Source organism: Urocampus carinirostris, chromosome 8 (genome assembly GCF_059441175.1).
Source record: "Urocampus carinirostris isolate Australia breed hairy pipefish chromosome 8, RoL_Ucar_1.0, whole genome shotgun sequence".
Lineage (NCBI taxonomy): Eukaryota > Metazoa > Chordata > Actinopteri > Syngnathiformes > Syngnathidae > Urocampus > Urocampus carinirostris.
The window spans coordinates 41,864,736-41,883,984 of record NC_142356.1 but is presented as its reverse complement, the minus strand read 5'-3'; the positions used below and the strand labels follow the sequence as shown (position 1 = coordinate 41,883,984).

Here is a 19,249-nt window from a genome sequence, read left to right as displayed (position 1 = left end):
AAACGTAATGATTGATATTTTAGGCCCAACACAAATTTTGAGCCGAGCTTGGTATTAAGTACTTACCCCTAAAGCAGATTCATGTTTTAGTAGTGCAACAACAGCACTGCAACTCATTTATTATCTTACATGCAGAATGGCCTGGCTTTGTCTCCACGGCGGAGTAACAGCTTGCCAAAAGTATGGCTTCTTACCCCTCTGTGAAAGAAGTGCCACACAAAGTGAATGGCCACGGGGAAAAAAGATGCCTTGCATTGCGAGCTCTCACCACCAATGAACGTCGCCTATGCGCGCACTGGCTCAGTTTAATGGCCTCTTGTAATGCACACGTTTCAGCAAATCACAGCCCCCAAGTAGAATGACCGGCACGTGTTATGATTCGAATAGTAGAAGTAGCTAAATGTGCTAGGCATCAAAGAAACAGACTCAGACAGGGACGTCACAGGACAGGATTTATTGAAATAATGATACCAAGCATCTCCAGGAGCTTTTAAAGGCTGCAGTCTTGATTGGAGGGGTTTCAGTTTGGTTGATTGTGATCATCCCTACCTGTGCTAGCTAAGGGGGAAGGCTGTCCCAGCAGTGAGGAGAAACAGGGACCCCTGTCTTGGCGGGATAATAGAATATCACTCGGTTTATCAATTTATTTGGTGTTTTTGGGTGGCGCCTTAACACAAAACCTAGCTCAAGACACGAGCAGAGGCCGTGTCAGTTTTTACAAAAATCAGTTTCAGAGAATATAGGCGACATAAAAACACATGCACACAAATCGTGATTTATAAATAAGTTTAGATGTAATGAACCCTGCTCTAAGCTCATGTTTTGCATCAGGATGTTCTCGAGAAGTTGCGTCCACTTCATCCCCTCCCAGGGTTGATTCTGGAATGGAGGAGAATCACCAACGCTTTGACTAAAGTGGTTTTCCCGCTGCAAAGGGACAAGCAGTACCAGGCGACACTAGGCATGCATAGGATCTATCCCATAGCGCAGACGCACACAGCAACAGGTAAATACGTCATGTTACTCCAGGTAGTTAAAAATGTTTTCATTGTTTTGATTTCTCCTACTAATTTAGGCCGTGTGAGCTTTACGGAGCCAAACATACAGAACGTACCCAAAGACTTTGACATTCACATGCCTACGGTGGTTGGCGAGCGCCCGCCCTCACAAGATGACCACCAGCAGAATAGACATGGGTACGTCAATTACTCTTTAGGTTTCCCTAAATTCACCATAAAACCCAACAGAGGTTTTATGTATATAGCCGTCAGTAGCACAAGGTGTCTTATGGAGTTCCAAAAGGTTCAATACTGAGGCTTCTGCTTTTTTGGAGTACACTAAACCCCAGGATAGAACATTATTCTGTTCTGAGGTGGGGGTCATACAGTGAAACTGACGTAAGGTGCGGTATAGAAACCTCTAGTAATTAGTTTATGCTTTCCGGACCTCCGGTACCCACAGGTAAAAACAGGAAACTAACAAAACTGTATATAGTAAGTCCAATTTAGAAGTAATATATGTTAATATAATTGAATAACAGTAAAATATATATGTAAAGGATGTGACTTGAGTTGGAAGAGTGAATTAAGTGGGTCGATGCTGAGGCGGAGATTAAAGGTCTATATCCGTCAGTAGCACCAGGTGTTGTACGGAGTACCGTAAAGTTCAATTCTGGGGCCTCAGCTGTTTTTTTTTTACCTGCTTTGTGAGTATAGTAGAACCCCGGGAAATAACATCAACCCGTCTGAAATGGGGTTATAAAGTAAAACTGACGTAAGGTGGTGGATAGAAACCTATAGTAATTAGAAAATACTTTCCAGACCTCCGGAACCCTAAGGTAAAAACATGAAAATAACAAAACTGTATAAAGTAAGTACAACTTAGAAGTAAAATACATGTATGTTATTAAATGAAATTAAAACTATATATATATATATATATATATATATATATATATATATATATATATATATATATATATATATATATATAAAGGAAGTGACTTGAGCTGGTGGAGTGGAGTAAGTGGGGGATGCAGAGGCGGAGGAGATGGCAGATTAAAATGAAAACTAATCGTTCCTTTAATCGTATTAGACTTGGTTGTTTTTAATCGCCTCCTTATTCTTAATTGTCAAAAGTAACAATTGGTTACGGCCGTATTACTTGGCAAGGGTAACCATGCTTGTGCCTTTTTCACATCTTTTGATAACCGCAGGGTTTTTTTCCATGGTTATCTTGTTTTTATTTCTTCCTTTAGCATCAGTACAAGTCTTGGGACCAGTGTTGGGCGCATTACGGAAAAAAAGTTATGAGTTACAGTTACTTGTAGTAATTGCGTTCCAGGATTACGTTGCTTTGTAACACGTTAGTCCTAACACAGCTCATTATGCAACCTACGCATAATCACAACTAAAAACTTCTTAAGACGATAACCATTTATAAAGGTTATTATAAATCCATTTTAGTTGTGGAAAAAAAGGGATTTTTTAATACAAACCTTTCTCTTTCTGTAGTTTTAATTTCATGCGTCTTAGTCATTTGTGCCTTACATAAGAAAAAATCTTTCACAAGGGAATATTTCTAGAGGTGCGCTTACAATCAAGTGCACCATATACTCCGGAAAATACGACAATTAGCAAATGTGTTCCAAACCCCTGGTACTCGAGATAAAAAACATTAAGATACCAAAATATTGTATAGGAAGTACCATTACAAGTGAAATATACATAAAAGTTTTATTTACCTTTATCTTATTTACGTGACTTGAGTTAAGAATAGTGTTAGTGATAGATAGATAGATAGATAGATAGATAGATAGATACTTTATTCATCCCCATAGGGAAATTCACACTTCCAGCAGTATCCTTGTGTTAAAAATAAAATAATAACAAAATAAAAGAAATAGAATACAGAAATATCCAGTATAACGTGTTGATATAGAGCAGGGGTGTCAAAGTCAAATGGACGGAGGGCCAAATAAAACATTTGGCTACAAGCCGAGGGCCGGACTGTCCAATCTTTACTGAAACCAAGATTTAACCTACTGAAAACACAACAAATATATTACAATATGATTGTATAAATAAAGCAATATTTTCTTATGACTCTGTCAGTCATTTTTAATTTCAGCAGGCACAAAATACAAATGTCCTTTATATAAAAAACTCATAACATATCTCATAACAACAACTCATAACCATTTTCTATCATTCAATCATCTGAAATTATTAAAAAGAAATATTGCCTCGAAATACAATAAAATAAAGTGCAAAAATCTCTTGTTACTTAAAACCAATAGCAATCAACACACTGGACCTCATCTGTCCTGCTCAAATGTACATTGACTTTCCTTTCTGGGCTTTCTCTGGGTTAGTGTGAAAAAAAGGAATTACTGATTAACAAATAATAACAATCAAAAGTCATTTTCTCTGCTAAATAGGAGACAATTTTATCAAAAGACTGTTGTCCACATCAAGATCTATTTTCCATGAAAAGCCGAAAAACAAGAAACACTCCCAGGACAGAGTCGGCAAACAAAAACAACATAGTCAACATAGACAATAAAGCTTTAAAATTCCCGAGGGAACAACAAAAAACAAGACCTTCTTTATGTGCATATTTAACTTTTAAACTTGAACGGAGTAAAAACTTCAAATGTGTAATTGCACAGGAAACATTACTGTATTATTACTGTATTTACATACATTTATATACAGTACTGTATTACTACAACTCTACATTACTTGTTTGAGGCTGACGCTGATACTTTTCCAGCTACCTCCGTGAACATGTACTCCAACTCCCACCTTGTTTGAAAGCCCCGGTTTTCAGTGTCCACCTTCCGTTTAGCCATTGTTGATGGGTATATGTGGGCTAATTTTTGCTGTTATGCTAATGACTGCTGCTGATCAACTGCTGAATAAATCAAACCGCCTCCCGCTTTGCCCCCGCTCGGCGCGTCCCCGTTGCATTGTGGGAAATGTAGTATTCATGCGTACTGCGGGCTGCTGGCTTGCAGCGGCCTGCGGGCCGGATCTAATAATATATTGATATCGTCACGCGGGCCAGGTAAAACCCTCTCGCGGGCCTAATGTGGCCCGCGGGCCTTGACTCTGACATATGTGATATAGAGTATTTAAATAGTGCTACATAAATTACACACTGTAATAAAAATAGGGTAATATGCAAATGTGGGGGTGGGGTTTAATGTGGGCTTTTACTCCCCTGGGTGGAGTTAAAGAGCCTCATGGCATGTGGAAGGAATAATCTCCTCAATCAGTCCGTGGAACAAGACTGTGACAGCAGTCTGTCGCTGAAGCTGCTCTTCCGTTTGGAGATGCTGTGATGATTTGATGCTGTTTAGTGGATGTGATGAATTGTCCATGAGTGACAGAAGCTTTTTCAGTGCCCGTCTCTCAGCTACAGTTGTCAGGGCTGTCCAGCTCTGTGCCCAGTGGATGGATGCAGAGGGGCAGATTAAACAGAAAACTGATTTTAAAACTTCCACTTGTAAGGATTGTCATGTCCTTTGAAGATTGTTCCTTTAATAACTTCCATATTCTTGATAAATGTGCCTGTCAGTTACGATAGGTGGGTTACCGCCATATTCCTTGGTAAGGTTAATGATTCGTGCACCTTCTTCGTACTGCTTTTATCATCTCAAGCTTCTGTTACATTGTTATCATCTAAAAACTTCTGATTGCAACGATTGCCATACCCTTAAAAGATGTTGTTGTCTGAATCTCATTAAAATATAAAAAAATTCCTGACAGTCAATTAGCCATAGACATGTTTTGTCTTCTCCCTTTAGTATCACTGCAAATCATAGGACTTAGCCAGCTCAACAAATTAAAATTTTCTTACAGAATTTCGGGTCGGGTTAGGATTCGGTTTAAGATCTTACCTCTACTGCAAGCCATAGCAAATAAATACAGTTAAAAAAAAAAACATAATTTTATCACTGATGTAAAGTATTAACAAAAAACATTTCTGAACCAAACAAAGAGACAGAGAGGCATTGTGGGAGATTTCAACCAAATAGCATATCGGCATTTTTATCACGTCATGACACAAACCAAATGCGTAGCAGCATAGACTAATAGCATACCAGAATCCTAAAAGACATTTTTCGGGCATGCAAAATATTTTTTGTTGATGCCTTATAGTTGGGAAAATATTGTAAAGAAGGGTTGAAAAACATCGTATTCCGGACTGTAGAGTGAAAACATCGTATTCCGCACTGTAGAGTGAAAACATCGTAAGGTGGGGACACTGTATCCTGTGGGTCTACAGTATTGTACTTACTGCCAGCGATAGCAAATAAATACAGTACAAATAATTCAGTATTGTATTGCTCACTTAGTCTTTACAGGGAATATTTAGATTCTGAACTGAACCAAGAGACGGAAATGCATTGTGGGAGGTAATTAAGCCAATAGCATATCAGAATCTTTATCATGCTGTGATGCAAACGAAGAGTAGACCAGCCTCTTACATGGTGTCGATCAATAGCAGACCGGCATCTTAAGAGAGATTTTTGGGCATGCAAAATATTTTTTTAATCAACATTGTATGCTGGGGTACTACTTTTCATTCTAGATCTCATTGTGAAAACACCAAAAGGCGGTGAAGCCGTATTCTGGGGGTTTAATGTGTTTTATGTTTCAGAAAGAACAAACGTTCTCTGGCCCCATCAGTTACATCAAATACTGCTGCCAATGGAGGACCGTCATTCTCTGTCAGCATGAGACACGCTTTTGTGCCCTTCCCAGGTAGGTTATATTGTGTATTTGCCCCCTTTCTGATTTTTGCAAATTTTTCAATCACGAAGGATTAGAGTCAAGTCATGTTTATTTGTATAGCTCTTGGAAATTAGCACAAAAAGTAATGACCAACAAAACCCAAATTTTAACCACAAAGATCACCACCAACCACAGAGAGCTAGACCCTGTCACCAAATTTAAATATCTTAAGAGTTGTCATATCAGAAGAGGGGTCAGAACCAGAAATCATGGCAAGTATATCTCAAACCACAGCCGCACTTGCCAGACTTAAACCCTTCTGGAGGAACAAGAACATATTAAAGATCAGACTCATGCAAGCGCTGGTTACTTCCATCTTCCTCTTTGTTTGCGAGACATGGACTCTCACAGCAAACCTGGAAAGAAAAATCCAGGCCTTGGAGATGAGATGCTACAGGAAACTTCTAGGCATCAGCTACAAAAGGAAATGGTGCGCAACACCCTCAGAGGCCACATTGGACCCTACGAAGAATTTTTGTCAACTGTCCTCTGACAGATACTTCAGTGGTATGGGGACGTCACAATATCATCAGGACTGACCAAAATTATTCTCCAGGGCACAGTCCTCGGGTGCAGGAGGAGAGGAACATCGCAAAAGAACTGGGCTAACAACACGAAGGAATGGACTGGTTCCAACTTTGCCACAACCCCAGACAGGCCAGGGACCGCCAACAGTGGAGAAAGTCAGCCAGAGTTGCGTCCTCACTGGTGCCCCGAAGACCCATGCGATCCGGGGATCCTTGATTATCAATTATAATAAAAAATTATGCACCAAATTAATTAGTAATTAGTATTTTCATATATTATGCAGGGATCCCTGAAAAACACATAAAATATCAAATCAAATATTCACAGATCTACAAAAAAAGTTGTAAAATGGAAAGCAATTTTAGCTTTTTACATACTGAACATATTTAAGGTCAACAACAACACGAAATCCCCCAAACTGCAAAACAATAAAATGTAAATTAAAAATATTGATTTTTCAGTGAATTGGTTGGTTGGTCGGATCCCTAGACTACACAAATTGTAGGGGCACCATTTCCTGTGGTGCGTCCAAGTACAGCCTAGTGGCACCCACCCCTCTCCACGCCAACATATGTTTCCACCCGGTCTTAAAATGTAAAAAAAAAAAAAATTATTTACAATTATATTTTAATCAATTTCGACATGGTCCTCTGAAAAATATGCCAAAAATATAAATTACAATAAGTAACACAAAAAGCAAAAGATCTATCTATCTAGCTATCTACCTTGGTCATATCCCTCGAGAGGGGTTACCGACAGCAAGACAAACACATACAATAACAAAGAAAATAAAAGGGAAAAAAATAGCAAAACAACACACATAAACATTTTTGGACCATGGCCAACCCAAATGCCCAAACAACCAAACAAGTTAGGCACCTAAGTTGGTCATGCTTTCGTCCCTCCAGATGAAACGGGACACAAGACAAAAGCGGCCATGTCACTCGGGTCAGGGTGACACAACACACTCTTGTTCAACAGCAGGGCCCGACAGCTTTCACTGGTTTACCCCTGCCGCATCATACAGGTGCCCTGCCCATCCCTTAGAACGCACCCAAACATCCCACCATCCTTTCACAACACCTCTCCACTCATTCCTATCACCAACAATAGCTCTAGCTTTCACTAGATTTAGACCTCCTTCCTGCAGTGCACTCATAACACCATCCATCCACGTCAATCGCGGCCTTTCTCTTGGTCTCCTTCCATTGATTTCTGCTCTGTAGATCCTCTTCAACATTCGCTCCTCATCCATCCTCTCCATGTGTCCAAACCAACTGAGTACTTTCTTATCCACACGCTTGCTCAGTTCTACGACTACTCCAGTTCTGTCTCTCACAATTTTATTTCTCAATCTATCCAATCTTGTCACTCCTAACATACTCCTCAAACACTTCATCTCAAAAACATTTAATTTCCTTCTTAAATCTGCGTTCAGGCTCCAAGTCTCTGCTCCATACAACACAGTCGGCACAATCACACTCTCATACAGTCCCCTATTAACATCCATGCTCATTACTCTCCTCAGAGCAGCCAAAACCTTGCTTCCTTAATTCACTCTGTGCAATACCTCGCACTCCATTTCACCGACTGCAGCCACATCACAACCCAAGTACCTAAAGCTTTCAACTTCTTCCAGGACCTGTGCATGCAACCTTATTTCTATCGCCATGCCCACTCCATCACGTGAAAACTTCATCACCTTACTCTTCCCAACATTGACACATAACTTACGCCTATCACATACTCTTCCAAACTCCGTTACCAACCTTCTCAATGTTTCCTCAGAATCAGCCACAAGCGCTGTGTCATCTGCAAACAACAACTGACTTACCTGCCACACTGTTCCACTGTTGTCCATCATGTCTACACCTCTGCCAAATACTCTTGCATTCACCTCTCTCACCACACCATCCATGTACACATTAAACAGCCATGGTGACATCACACACCCCTGTCTCACACCAGTCAACTCAGGGAACCACTCACTTGTCTCACTCCCTACTCTTACACATGCTCTGCTGTTCACATAAAAACTCTTCAATGCTTCCAACAACTTTCCACCCACTCCATACATTACATCACTTGCCACAACGCCTTTTGATCAACTCTGTCACACGCCTTTTCCAAGTCCATGAAAGCAAATTAAACATCCTTACCTTTTGCAAAATATTTCTCACACACCTGTCGTACTGAAAACAACTGATCCACACATCTTCCTTTCCTGAAACCCCTCTGCCCCTCCATCACCACTTCATTCGTTCTTTCTCTCACTCTCTTAATCAAGACTCTTCCATACATTTTACCCGGCACAGTCAACAAATTGATACCTCTCGAATTGCTACATTCATACTTATCACCTTTACCCTACAATGGCACCGCACATGCACTACACCAATCAACAGGAACCACGCCACTTTAAAAGCATACATTCAACATGCGTAGTAACCAGTCAATTATAGCTGTGCCACCTTTTTTTAGGCATTCAGCAGTACAACCATCCTACCCAGGTGCCTTCCCCGCTTTCATTTCTTTCACTGCCTCTTGCACCTCCCATGTTTCCACAGGCATCACATTAAAATCACCCAATACATTCTCTCCATACCATTGATCGTCTCGACTCTCACTTCTCTCCCATCCTCCACATTTAGCAACTCCTCAAAATACTCTGTCCATGTCGTCCTGACTGCACTGCCGCTAACCAGCAATCTACCATCCTTATCTTTCTCTTTCTCTTCCTTTCCAAACTCACTGTTTTCACTTCTTTCCAGAACACTTTTCTCCTTTCCTCAAAATTCACTCCTATTTTTCGACACCATTCATCATTTGCTTTCCTTTTCGATGCTTCCACTGCCGCTTTTACCAACCTTTTCTTCACTTTATAGCTTTCATACGCATCACCACTCTTGCAGCCACTCCTCAAAGGCACGTCTCTTTTCTGTCACATCCTCTGAGACCTCATCATTCCACCATTCACTTCCTTTCCTAATACCTCGACCAACTTTTCTCATTCAACACGCTTCTTTTGCACTCCTCAACACTGCCTCTTTAAACCACTTTCATTCTATTTCCACATGCTCCATTTCTCTTCTACATATCCGTTCATACTCTTCCCCTATCCTCTCTTTAAACTCTCTTTCCTTTTTTGACTTATTCAACTCTGGCATTTTCCCCTCTTCCCTCACACTCTTCTTATAACTAGCCCTCCACAATCCATCTATTCTCCCTCATAAAAAATGATCAGACATACCACACATTTCACCTTTGTAAACATTCACATCCAGCAATCTGGTTAACATCCCTTTCCTAACTACTACATAATCCACTCTGACAAAGGTATACTTATTCACGTCCCTCTTTTTAAACAATGTATTTTCAATCACCAACTCATTTTCCACACAAAATCTATTTTTTCCCACTCTCATTTCTCCCTGGTACTCCATATCTACCAATCACATTTTCAACCGTTCCATAACCCACTCTAGCATTCAGGTCACAGAGTATTACCACTTTCCACCCTTCCAAGTCCTTCCAGAACTCCTCTCTCTCCTCAGCGCTTCTTTCTGAACCAGGTCCATATGCACTTATAAACATCCATATTTATTTACCCCACTTCAACCTCACCCACATAAATCTGGAAGATATCTCTTTCCACTCCACTAGTTTTTCTTTTGTTTTCTCACTCACAAGCACAGCCACTCCTTCTCTAGCATGTCCACCTGTAACTCCAGACCTTCTACCATACATACCTCCAAGCTGTAATTCACCCTTTCCTTTCATCTTTGTTTCACTCAAGGCTAACACATCAACCTTCCTTTTAGTCATCATCCTTCCAATCTCCTTTTTCTTCCACTCAGTCGCTTTACTTCCACATCCTCTCACATTTAGTGACCCTATAACTAGGGTTTGCAAGACCTTTCAGTCTCCCACCCCCTTTCTTTGCCTTGCTGTCTCTTAGGGAGTAGAGAGGATCCCCAGTCCCCTCGCTCCCTCCACTATAGTTGCCACTTACGACACGCAGCGGACCACGGTGGGAGAATTCTCTTACCTCTCACGAGGAGAGGGCCCCTATAAAGATTATGAAGAGGTAGCTAGGAACCTGGAATCGTCTGATCCTTAATCAGATGCGTTATCCATGGCGCCACTAGCCCTGCAAAATATGAGCAGTGTTGAAGACTGAATGCACTCTGCTTCAGAGCAATCAATATCATTAAAATGAGTCCAAATTTGGCTTATTTCTGTGTTTTGTTTTTATACATGGAGTACTTTCTTTTAGTACATTATTTTTTTGTCATCTGTATTAAGCCCTATTGTTTTACCCCACAACTATAGAGTCTTTACAATGTTGGTAACCTACAGCGTGCCTTGTTGAAGTCATATCAGAAGAATATCAGAATTCATGTCAGTTTATAGCAAGCCCATTGACACAAAAAGATAGTCGCTCAAAAATGGCGGAAGGTATGTGCTAACAGCAAGACAGCAACATTATTTTAGTAAATTCGACCCAAAAAAAAACCTTTGGTGCTGGACTTCTTCTTTTGAATGTACTAGAAAATTTGAAATATTGGCTTTGAAAGTGTTTGAAACGCGTACAAACCCTATTAGTAATGAGTCTTTCAAAACGCAGTGGAGGCCTTTTGATCCTTTCTTCTTTGCAAAATTTCAAATCTTCTATATTGGAGGGTTTTTGAGCATACACAGTGTCTCGATTGGATTAAAATTTGTACTTTGACTCTGAAATTTGTCTGACCGTAGGTGGGATGATATTGGCAGTGGATTACTCTCAGCTGGAGTTGCGGGTGTTGGCTCACCTTTCCAAGGATAAGCGTCTGCTGACGGTGCTCAACGGGGGATCCGACGTGTTTCGCTGTATCGCCGCTGAGTGGAAATGCGTGGATGCAGACACCGTGGACGACAGCCTCAGACAACAAGCGAAACAGATTTGCTACGGGATTATTTATGGGATGGGAGCCAAGTCTCTAGGGGAGCAGATGGGAGTGGAGGAGAACGACGCTGCATGTTATATTGAAACTTTTAAGGCCAGATATAAAGGTAAGAGGCACTGAAGCTAATATAAAACTCATGACAAAAATAAAGATAAATAGTAGGGTGCAGCAGAACCCCAGGTTACATTTTCCCTACATTATGATGTAGGATAAGATCTGCTCCTCGTTATGGCATTTCCCCCATTAGTAGTTTGCCCACCCCTGTCATATCCAATGGATGTGAACGTAAACTGTGGAGCAAAATATTAACAGCCATTTCAAAACTCACTTGTAGGTATTCTTTATCTTCTGCAAAGATTAATCATTTCAGAAGACTATTGCAATGTACAGCAATGTTTTTTTGTGTGTGTGTAGGAATCAACAGTTTCCTGAAAGAAACAGTGAAGAAGTGCATAAGGGACGGATATGTTCAGACTCTAATGGGACGTCGTCGATACCTTCCCGGAATCACCAGCACCAATCCTCATGCCAAAGCACACGTATGATGTTCTGTTTAAATTTTGAAAACAATTGTTTTACACTTTTAGCCACTACCTTAAACTGAAAAAATATCATAGATTTACTTATATTTTTACTGTTTAAAAAGGGTTCCAATGATCTTAGCTTCCTTGTGGTGCCACAAGACGTGCATATAATTATGGTATGTAGAACCCAGGGATATGACTTTAATCCATTCTTAGGTGCTGATAACAAAGTGATATTGGCATATGGCAAGCGATAGAAACCTATGTCTAATAAGCGCTGAACCTCCAGTACCCTAAAAAAACCTTTAAAATAAGAATTGTACTGTATATAGTAAGTAAAGTTTATGTCTACTTTTGATTAAATATAGAGAGTATAGAGTTAAAGGAAAAATCAAATTGTATTTACTTTTGGTGTGATGTGGCTTGACCTGGTTAAGTGGAGTCACAGATAATTGCAGAGAAGAGAGCAGATGGTGACAGCGCATTAAAAACTGATTTTAAAACTTCCATTTGTGAGAATCGTCTTGCCCTTAGATTTCCTTGCTTTGGTGTTGCGATTGCTGTTCCCTCTTCATATTACTTGATAATCGCAAGTTTCATTTCCATGGTTATTATTATCATTTAGCATCACTGCTAGCCTTTCAACCCATAGTGAAATAATAAAGTATTGCACTAAATCAGAAATTCTTTATGAAGAACATGAGATTCTGAACTAATGAGAGGAAAAGGCATTGTAGGAAGTTGTTCAGCTAATAGCATAACTGTATTTTGATGCTGGGACACATAACAAGAGCAGACAAGCATATTATATGATATCTACCGTTAGCAGACGTTTTAGAAACGTAACTCGTTATATGTATACTAACGATGTTACGTTGGAATTTTGTTAGTGAAATAATTTGTTGGTGTCGTTAAGGGAGGAAAATTCTGTAAAAAGGGGCCACAAAACATCCCATACCGTGAAGTGAAAAAGTCTTAAGTATTCCGGGGGTTTAGTGTACATTACCCTATGTGTCACCACTAGAAGGAGCTAATAATGCTTACTGTCTTCAAACTTAATGCAAGTTTGACATAAAATATTTAATGTTTGCACCCATCAAATTAAGAACTGTTCAGATGGAAATGTTGGCTCAATACATCCGTATTTTTCCCTTTTAGTTCAATATGTTAGGAAACAAACAAATTAGTAAAAAAAAGGGTTTTGAAAAAGAATCATGACAAAATCTAAATTGTAATTTACGACCTTGGCGTTTAAGCGATCCGCGAGACATGTCACAAGATAAGTAGGGGGTGTTATACGTCTAAGTGAATTCCTTGTTAAAAGTTGGACTAACTGACGTGTTATAATCATTTTAATGTCCCGTAAATTCCGGACTATAGAGCGCACCTGATCATAAGCCGCACCCACCACATTTTAAGAGGATAACCGCTTTTGTACTTACACAAGCCGCACCTGTATATAAACTGCATGCGCCCACATTAAAACATGTAACACAATCACAAAATTAACCCAAACCCGACTTTGAGTCCCGCGATTGTAACTGAATATAAAGTACACAGTCCAAAAACCACAGCCGGCAAAATGAACGGAAAGCTTTAATAATAATATTATAACTTTCATCCCAAACCGTGCCTGTGAAGGGTAGCAAAACGCTACTAGCAACACGCTCGCAACACAATTAAACGGGTCTGTTAAAAAAACATAATGTACATATAAACCATTGTAAACCGTCCTCATCTTCCTCCTTATAACTGACGTTATCAAAGTCGTCTTCCTTCAGTATGGGAAAGAGACTTTGTCATATAGACGTCGTCCCACGCTCCCTTATTCAAAAACACGCCAGCAACACGCTAGCAGAGTAAAATTTACGTGCAGTAGCTGTTTCCTTCTTAATCGGACTGCTAGATTGTGTTTAGCTTGAAAGCTGCATCATGTGCCTTTCTTTCTGCAATTTGCATGATGAGGCTATGTTTACGCTAATTTAATTTGTGCACAAGCTAAGAAGTTGCAGTTTAAATCTTACCTTTTGTACTGGAGCGCCGCTGGCGGCTGTTAGAAAAATTACATAAATTGGCCGCATCACTGAATAAGCCGCAGGGTTGAACGTTTGGGGAAAAAGGTAGCGGCTTATGGTCTGGAATTTATGGAAGTTCAAATTTTGTCAATAAAATCTTTGTAGAGGAGCAATTCGGACAGAGAGTATAAGTGAGCTGTTTCTCACGCATGCATAAATTAAGCATGAATATCTTTGTATTTGTTGTTTTGGATGGCAAAGGACCCACAGTTTGCTTTTCTCTACAATTGCTGTTTTCACCCATGGTTGTATGTTGATGCTGAAATTCAAAATGCATTTTAACTATTCTAATGACTATTTCCATTTTGGTTTTTTTTCTTATTCAGGCTGAGCGGCAGGCGGTAAACACAACTGTGCAGGGTTCAGCGGCAGATATTGTTAAACGCGCCACCGTCAACATCCAAAAGCAGCTGAGAAATACATACCCGAAAGCTCGGCTTTCTCATCAGCACTCAGGTAACACAACCAAAACACTTATAGTGCCCTGTAAAATTATTTGCCCTCTTTCTGAATTCTGAATTTTTTTTGCATCACTCATCAGACCAATTTTAATATCACACAGAGACAGTCCAAGAAGATAAAAAAATGCAGTTTTAAATGTTGATTCCCTTTATTAAGGCACAAACAAAATCAAAACCCTATGTGAAAAAGTAATTACCCCTTGTTAAATTACAAAGTAACTGTGACTTAACCACAAAACTGTGGTTAGTTTTCGGAAAGCCGAGTTCACATCCACAGGCCACACCGAAAATTGATTGCCACCACTTTTGTTAAAGTAAAAAAGTCACTTATATTGAATCTGTTAGACAAAGTAAAGCAGGCTACAAAATCTCAAGAACACAATTGATATGCCAAAATCCAAAGAAATAAGAAAAAAACATCGAAAAACATCCAACTGGCAGGCTTTGCTGGCCTCAGTTAAAGTCAGCGTTTGTGACTCCACTATAAGAAAAACACTGTTCAAAAAGGGCATCCATGAGAGAGTTCCCAGGCGAAACTTACTATGTATCAAAAGAACACAAAGGGTCATCTTACATTTGGCAAAGAGCATCTTGATTATCCTCAAGGCTTTTGGAGAAACATTCTGGGGACTAAAGATTCAAATATCCAACTTTTTGGAAGTTGTGCAACCCGTTACATCTGGGCTAAAAATGGCAAAGCATTTGACAAAAAACAGGATGTCAACAGTAAAGCATGATGGTGGCAGTGTGATGGTCTGGGGTTGCTTTGCTGTCTAAGGACAAGAACATGGTGTGGTTGACAGTATAATGAATTATTGTATTCACCAGAAGATCCTGAACGAGGTTTTCCAGCCTTCAGTTTTTGCCCTCACACTAAGGCGGACATGGATGATGGAGCACCCTAACGATCTAAAAAAAACAATAAGACCACTTCTTAATGGCTCAAAAAAAACACGAAGGTTCTCAAGTGGCCAAATCTCAGATTTAAATCCATATTCTGTTGAGTGAACTTAAAACAGGTAGTTCATGCTAGAAAACCTTCCAATATGACAGAGTTGAGACAATTTTGCAAAGAAGAGTGGGTCAAAAAGTGCATTTTGTATTTCCTTTGGTTTTCTCTGTGTGATGTTGAAATTAGTTTGATGATCTGAAAATTTTGTGGGTGATGAATATTCAAAAGACACAAAAATACGGAAGATGGCAAATACTTGATCAGTGGTTACAGTGGTAACCCATTCGGGGCCCGAACTTGAACCTGAGTAATGTCTGTCTCACCACAGCAGGTAAAGCTGCTTATCCACGAAGAGGCGCACACTTGAGAGGAGCCTACTTTGTGTTGCAGCTGCACGATGAGCTCTTCTATGAAACCACAGAGGAGAATCTCATACAGGTAGGACGGTGACACCAGAAGTATAATTTTAACCCAGAGTCTGAGCCAAAGTTCGGCCTAAAATGTCAATCGTTACATTCGGGTCGACCCGGTGTTCTGAAGTTCTCTCCTGCCAATGCCATGTGTGCACGCACAACGGTGATAGCGATTGGTGCCTTTAAAAGCCGTTATTACTTAAGATTTTTGTTTTTATTTAGTCTTATCTGGCTTTCACTGCTTCAAAAAACTTTTCTGACCAGATTTTCTACGGGTGCTTGAATTTTAATGTTGTGAATTTTGGGTGAAGTGCTTGTGAATGTTTGAAATTGTTGCAATGTTTAACAACAAACCTGTATGAGGGGTGTACCAACCCTGTCTGACGGAGATTTTAGGCCTGGAGATTTTTCAGTGCTAGCTTTCTCGGATGGTGTTTGTCGACTATGGTAATCACGCAGTGTATGTATGCATGGCAACCCTCATCAGTAACAGTAATAATTCTGAGTTGCAGTGTTGCTAGTTTGACTTGATTATAAAGAAAACAAAATTGCTGTTATGTCAGTCCAAGGTAGGACCCCTCGAGAAGGTAGGACTGAATTTGAGAACACTGGGCTTCTCTCTCGCTGACTTTTTATCTTGTCCTTGTGATGATGCTACTCAAACAGTTCAGTGTATTTTTTTGGTTTATTTTTTAACATTAATTTATGTTAAATTAAAATAGCCATACGAAAAAAGTTAATTCATACTATGTTTTGCTATTCTATTTGTGGAGTAGTTTTGGCCATGAGAGATCGCGGTCTGCACAAAAAAACAGAAGTCCCCTCATTACAATACATATTGTACTAAATTTTTTCAATGTCAATTCAAAGAACTTCTTCCTGTCCCAGTCATTCATCCACCTGACATTGTTCTTCTTTGTCTCTGTCTCTCTCTCTCCAATTAGAGCACTAGATTTGTAAGGACGTACTGTTGCTGTGGTTTATAGTCCAATTTTCCACCTGTTAAAATGTTCCGGTCAACTCTCAAAAAAAATCCATCAAACTGTCGTTTAATGACGATGCAGACACATGAATATAAATGATGTGCAAGGTTTATACACTCTTGTTTAAACTTAAATTAAAACCTGTCTTTTGTAATGAAATCCATCATTAATCTCCTCTCCTCCCGAAATACACAATTTTGGTAGAGTATATGTCGCATTTTTGGGAAAAATGAATTTGATAAAACAACACCAAAGGCAATTTAAAATTAAAATAGAGAACACGGTATGGCAAACATGTTTATCTTAGACACGCATCGAATATGTTAATAACTACGTAAAATATTAAGTTATTTAGTTATTCAGATAACTCTAGCGCAAAGAACATGTTTACCAGTCAAATATTTATCCTCACTGTCAGTAAACAACGACCCTTATTCAGGAGGTAGATATAAAGCTGCTTCCTCCTCATGCTTCTACGTCGCTGTAAAAGTTGAAATGATCAACATATGTTTAGAGAGCCCTCTTGCGGTTTAGTGTGAAAAACATGTGAAGTGATATGAAGAACTGGTAATAAAAATGTAAAACTCTACAATATGTTAATAATTTCACATATAAGTCTCTCCGAAGTATAAGTCGCGCCCCTGAGCAAAATGTTTCTTTTTTTTTCAAACTGCGATTAATAGTCCAGAAAATATGGTAATTGGCAGTGTCCGAAACTCATGACAAAAAGTTACGGGAGACCAGAGCAGAAAAAGTTGCCTGCCCCATTTATCACAACTTGAAACACAATAAAACGACTAATCGCAAAAAAAAACCCCATTGTTGCAAAGTATAAACGATTGATAATCAGAATATATAGCAGAACAACACTTTAAAAATTAAGTTTATTATAAATCTACTTATAACATTCATTGCATGTATATGACATCGCTGCTTTCCATCTGTACCTGTATTTACTCATCTTCATTCATGCAATATTTGTGTTGCGTATTCTGCTACAAGGCACGTGAACTCCTCTTTCCACGATACGTTTAATGTACGTTCACGTTTTGTAGCGTCATAAATTTTGTTAGCTTCTTTTGAATCTTTCTTCTTGGGCTGAGGTTTTGGCTTGATTCCTAATCACTTATCCATTTTTCTTGCCCTCTATGTGCGTCTACTTTAGAAAATTATATGCAAATGCACGACCTTATAATGCTCGGGAAAGTCCGAAAGCACGAAGTAATTCGATGCAGGCTTCTGATTGGCAATTTGCATACTCGGCAGCCAAACGACCCGAAATTTCCAAACTGAACGAAGATTTCGAACTCGGAGTAAAGCAAACGTTTGATTTTGAAAAAAAAAAAAAAAAAAAACACATTTGTTGATTTATTTATTTCATCTCATCTCATTAGCTGCACCGCTTATTCTCAGTAGGGTTGCTGGGGTGCTGGAGCCCATCGGGCAGTGGGACACCCTTAACTGGTTGCCAGCCAATCGCAGGGCACACAGGGACAGACAACTCGCTCGCTCATTCACACCTTGGGACAATTTGGACCGGCCAATCCACCTGAAATGCATGTCTTTGAAATGTGGGAGGAAACCCATGCAAGCACGGGGAGAACATACAAACTCCGCACAGTAAGTCTGGTAGCTGGATTTGAACCCACACAGGAGGTTCCCAAGACCTTAGAACTGTGCCGCACACGCGCTAACCACTGCGCCGCCGTGCTGCCCTATTTATTTATTTATTTATTTTTTTATTTGACGGCCACCCGGGTGGAGACGTTTTGTATGGTGTACACCCGACGTAAAAGATGCACGCCCTGAGCATCCGGGTAGACGTTGTTTCAGACACTGTAATTGGTCGGGCTCAGGCTTTTATACCCATGGGTTTGGGTCGGGTCGGGCTGGACTTTTTTTAGGGCCTATGTTATCTCTAGGTGACACACATCTGCATGATAAATCAGAATTATAATCTGTTGTTTTTTTCCAGGTGGCTCAGATCGTAAAGAGGGAAATGGAGACAGCAGTGAAACTTTATGTCAAGCTAAAAGCCAAAGTTAAAGCAGGACCCAGTTGGGGTAATTTGCAGGACTTGAACATTTAATGAGTCTATTTTTTAAACTCATATAATAATGAAACATTTGCACTTTTTAATGTTATTGAACTCAATGAATGCATTTATTGGTGTTCAGACATGAGATCTTTTTTAAAAACATATCATGACACTAATTAATGTAATAAATTAACCTTGACAAATGGGAGGGATTTTTCTTTTCTGACTATCTGTATTTTAAGCCCCAATGTGAAATAATTCACCATTCACTGTGTTGTCTGGTGCGAGAGAGTGCCAGTTCCACAAAGCAGTTGGGGCAGCTGGATGCTGAAAAAAACACGGCGACGACCAAAGATATATATATATATATATATATATATATATATATATATATATATATTTATATAAATAAACATTGGTATGATAGCTCGTGTATTTTTGCCTAATCAAATCATTTTTGTAGGTGTGTGGATGAAAGTTTATGTACCACTAGGAGGAACTAAATAGTACACACTGTCCCTTAAACTC

The 19,249-nt window shown here is 39.5% G+C and overlaps 1 protein-coding gene across 4 annotated transcripts in view; it reads left to right on the top strand.

The window, feature by feature from the left end:
* The window catches only part of polq (polymerase (DNA directed), theta), a 56,497-nt gene extending 37,568 nt beyond the window's left edge, over positions 1-18,929 (top strand). For 3 of the 4 annotated variants that reach the window (XM_088342746.1, XM_088342744.1, XM_088342743.1), the window contains 8 exons: positions 832-1,006; positions 1,076-1,196; positions 5,668-5,771; positions 11,085-11,381; positions 11,690-11,814; positions 14,201-14,330; positions 15,616-15,725; positions 18,659-18,929. In XM_088342746.1, coding sequence (XP_088198872.1) covers positions 832-1,006; positions 1,076-1,196; positions 5,668-5,771; positions 11,085-11,381; positions 11,690-11,814; positions 14,201-14,330; positions 15,616-15,725; positions 18,659-18,772 — 1,176 coding nt within the window. In that variant the 3' untranslated portion in view covers positions 18,773-18,929. The remainder of the gene's footprint in view (positions 1-831; positions 1,007-1,075; positions 1,197-5,667; positions 5,772-11,084; positions 11,382-11,689; positions 11,815-14,200; positions 14,331-15,615; positions 15,726-18,658) is intronic. The other variant, XM_088342745.1, reaches the window with a different exon arrangement.
* The last annotated feature ends 320 nt before the right edge of the window (positions 18,930-19,249 follow it).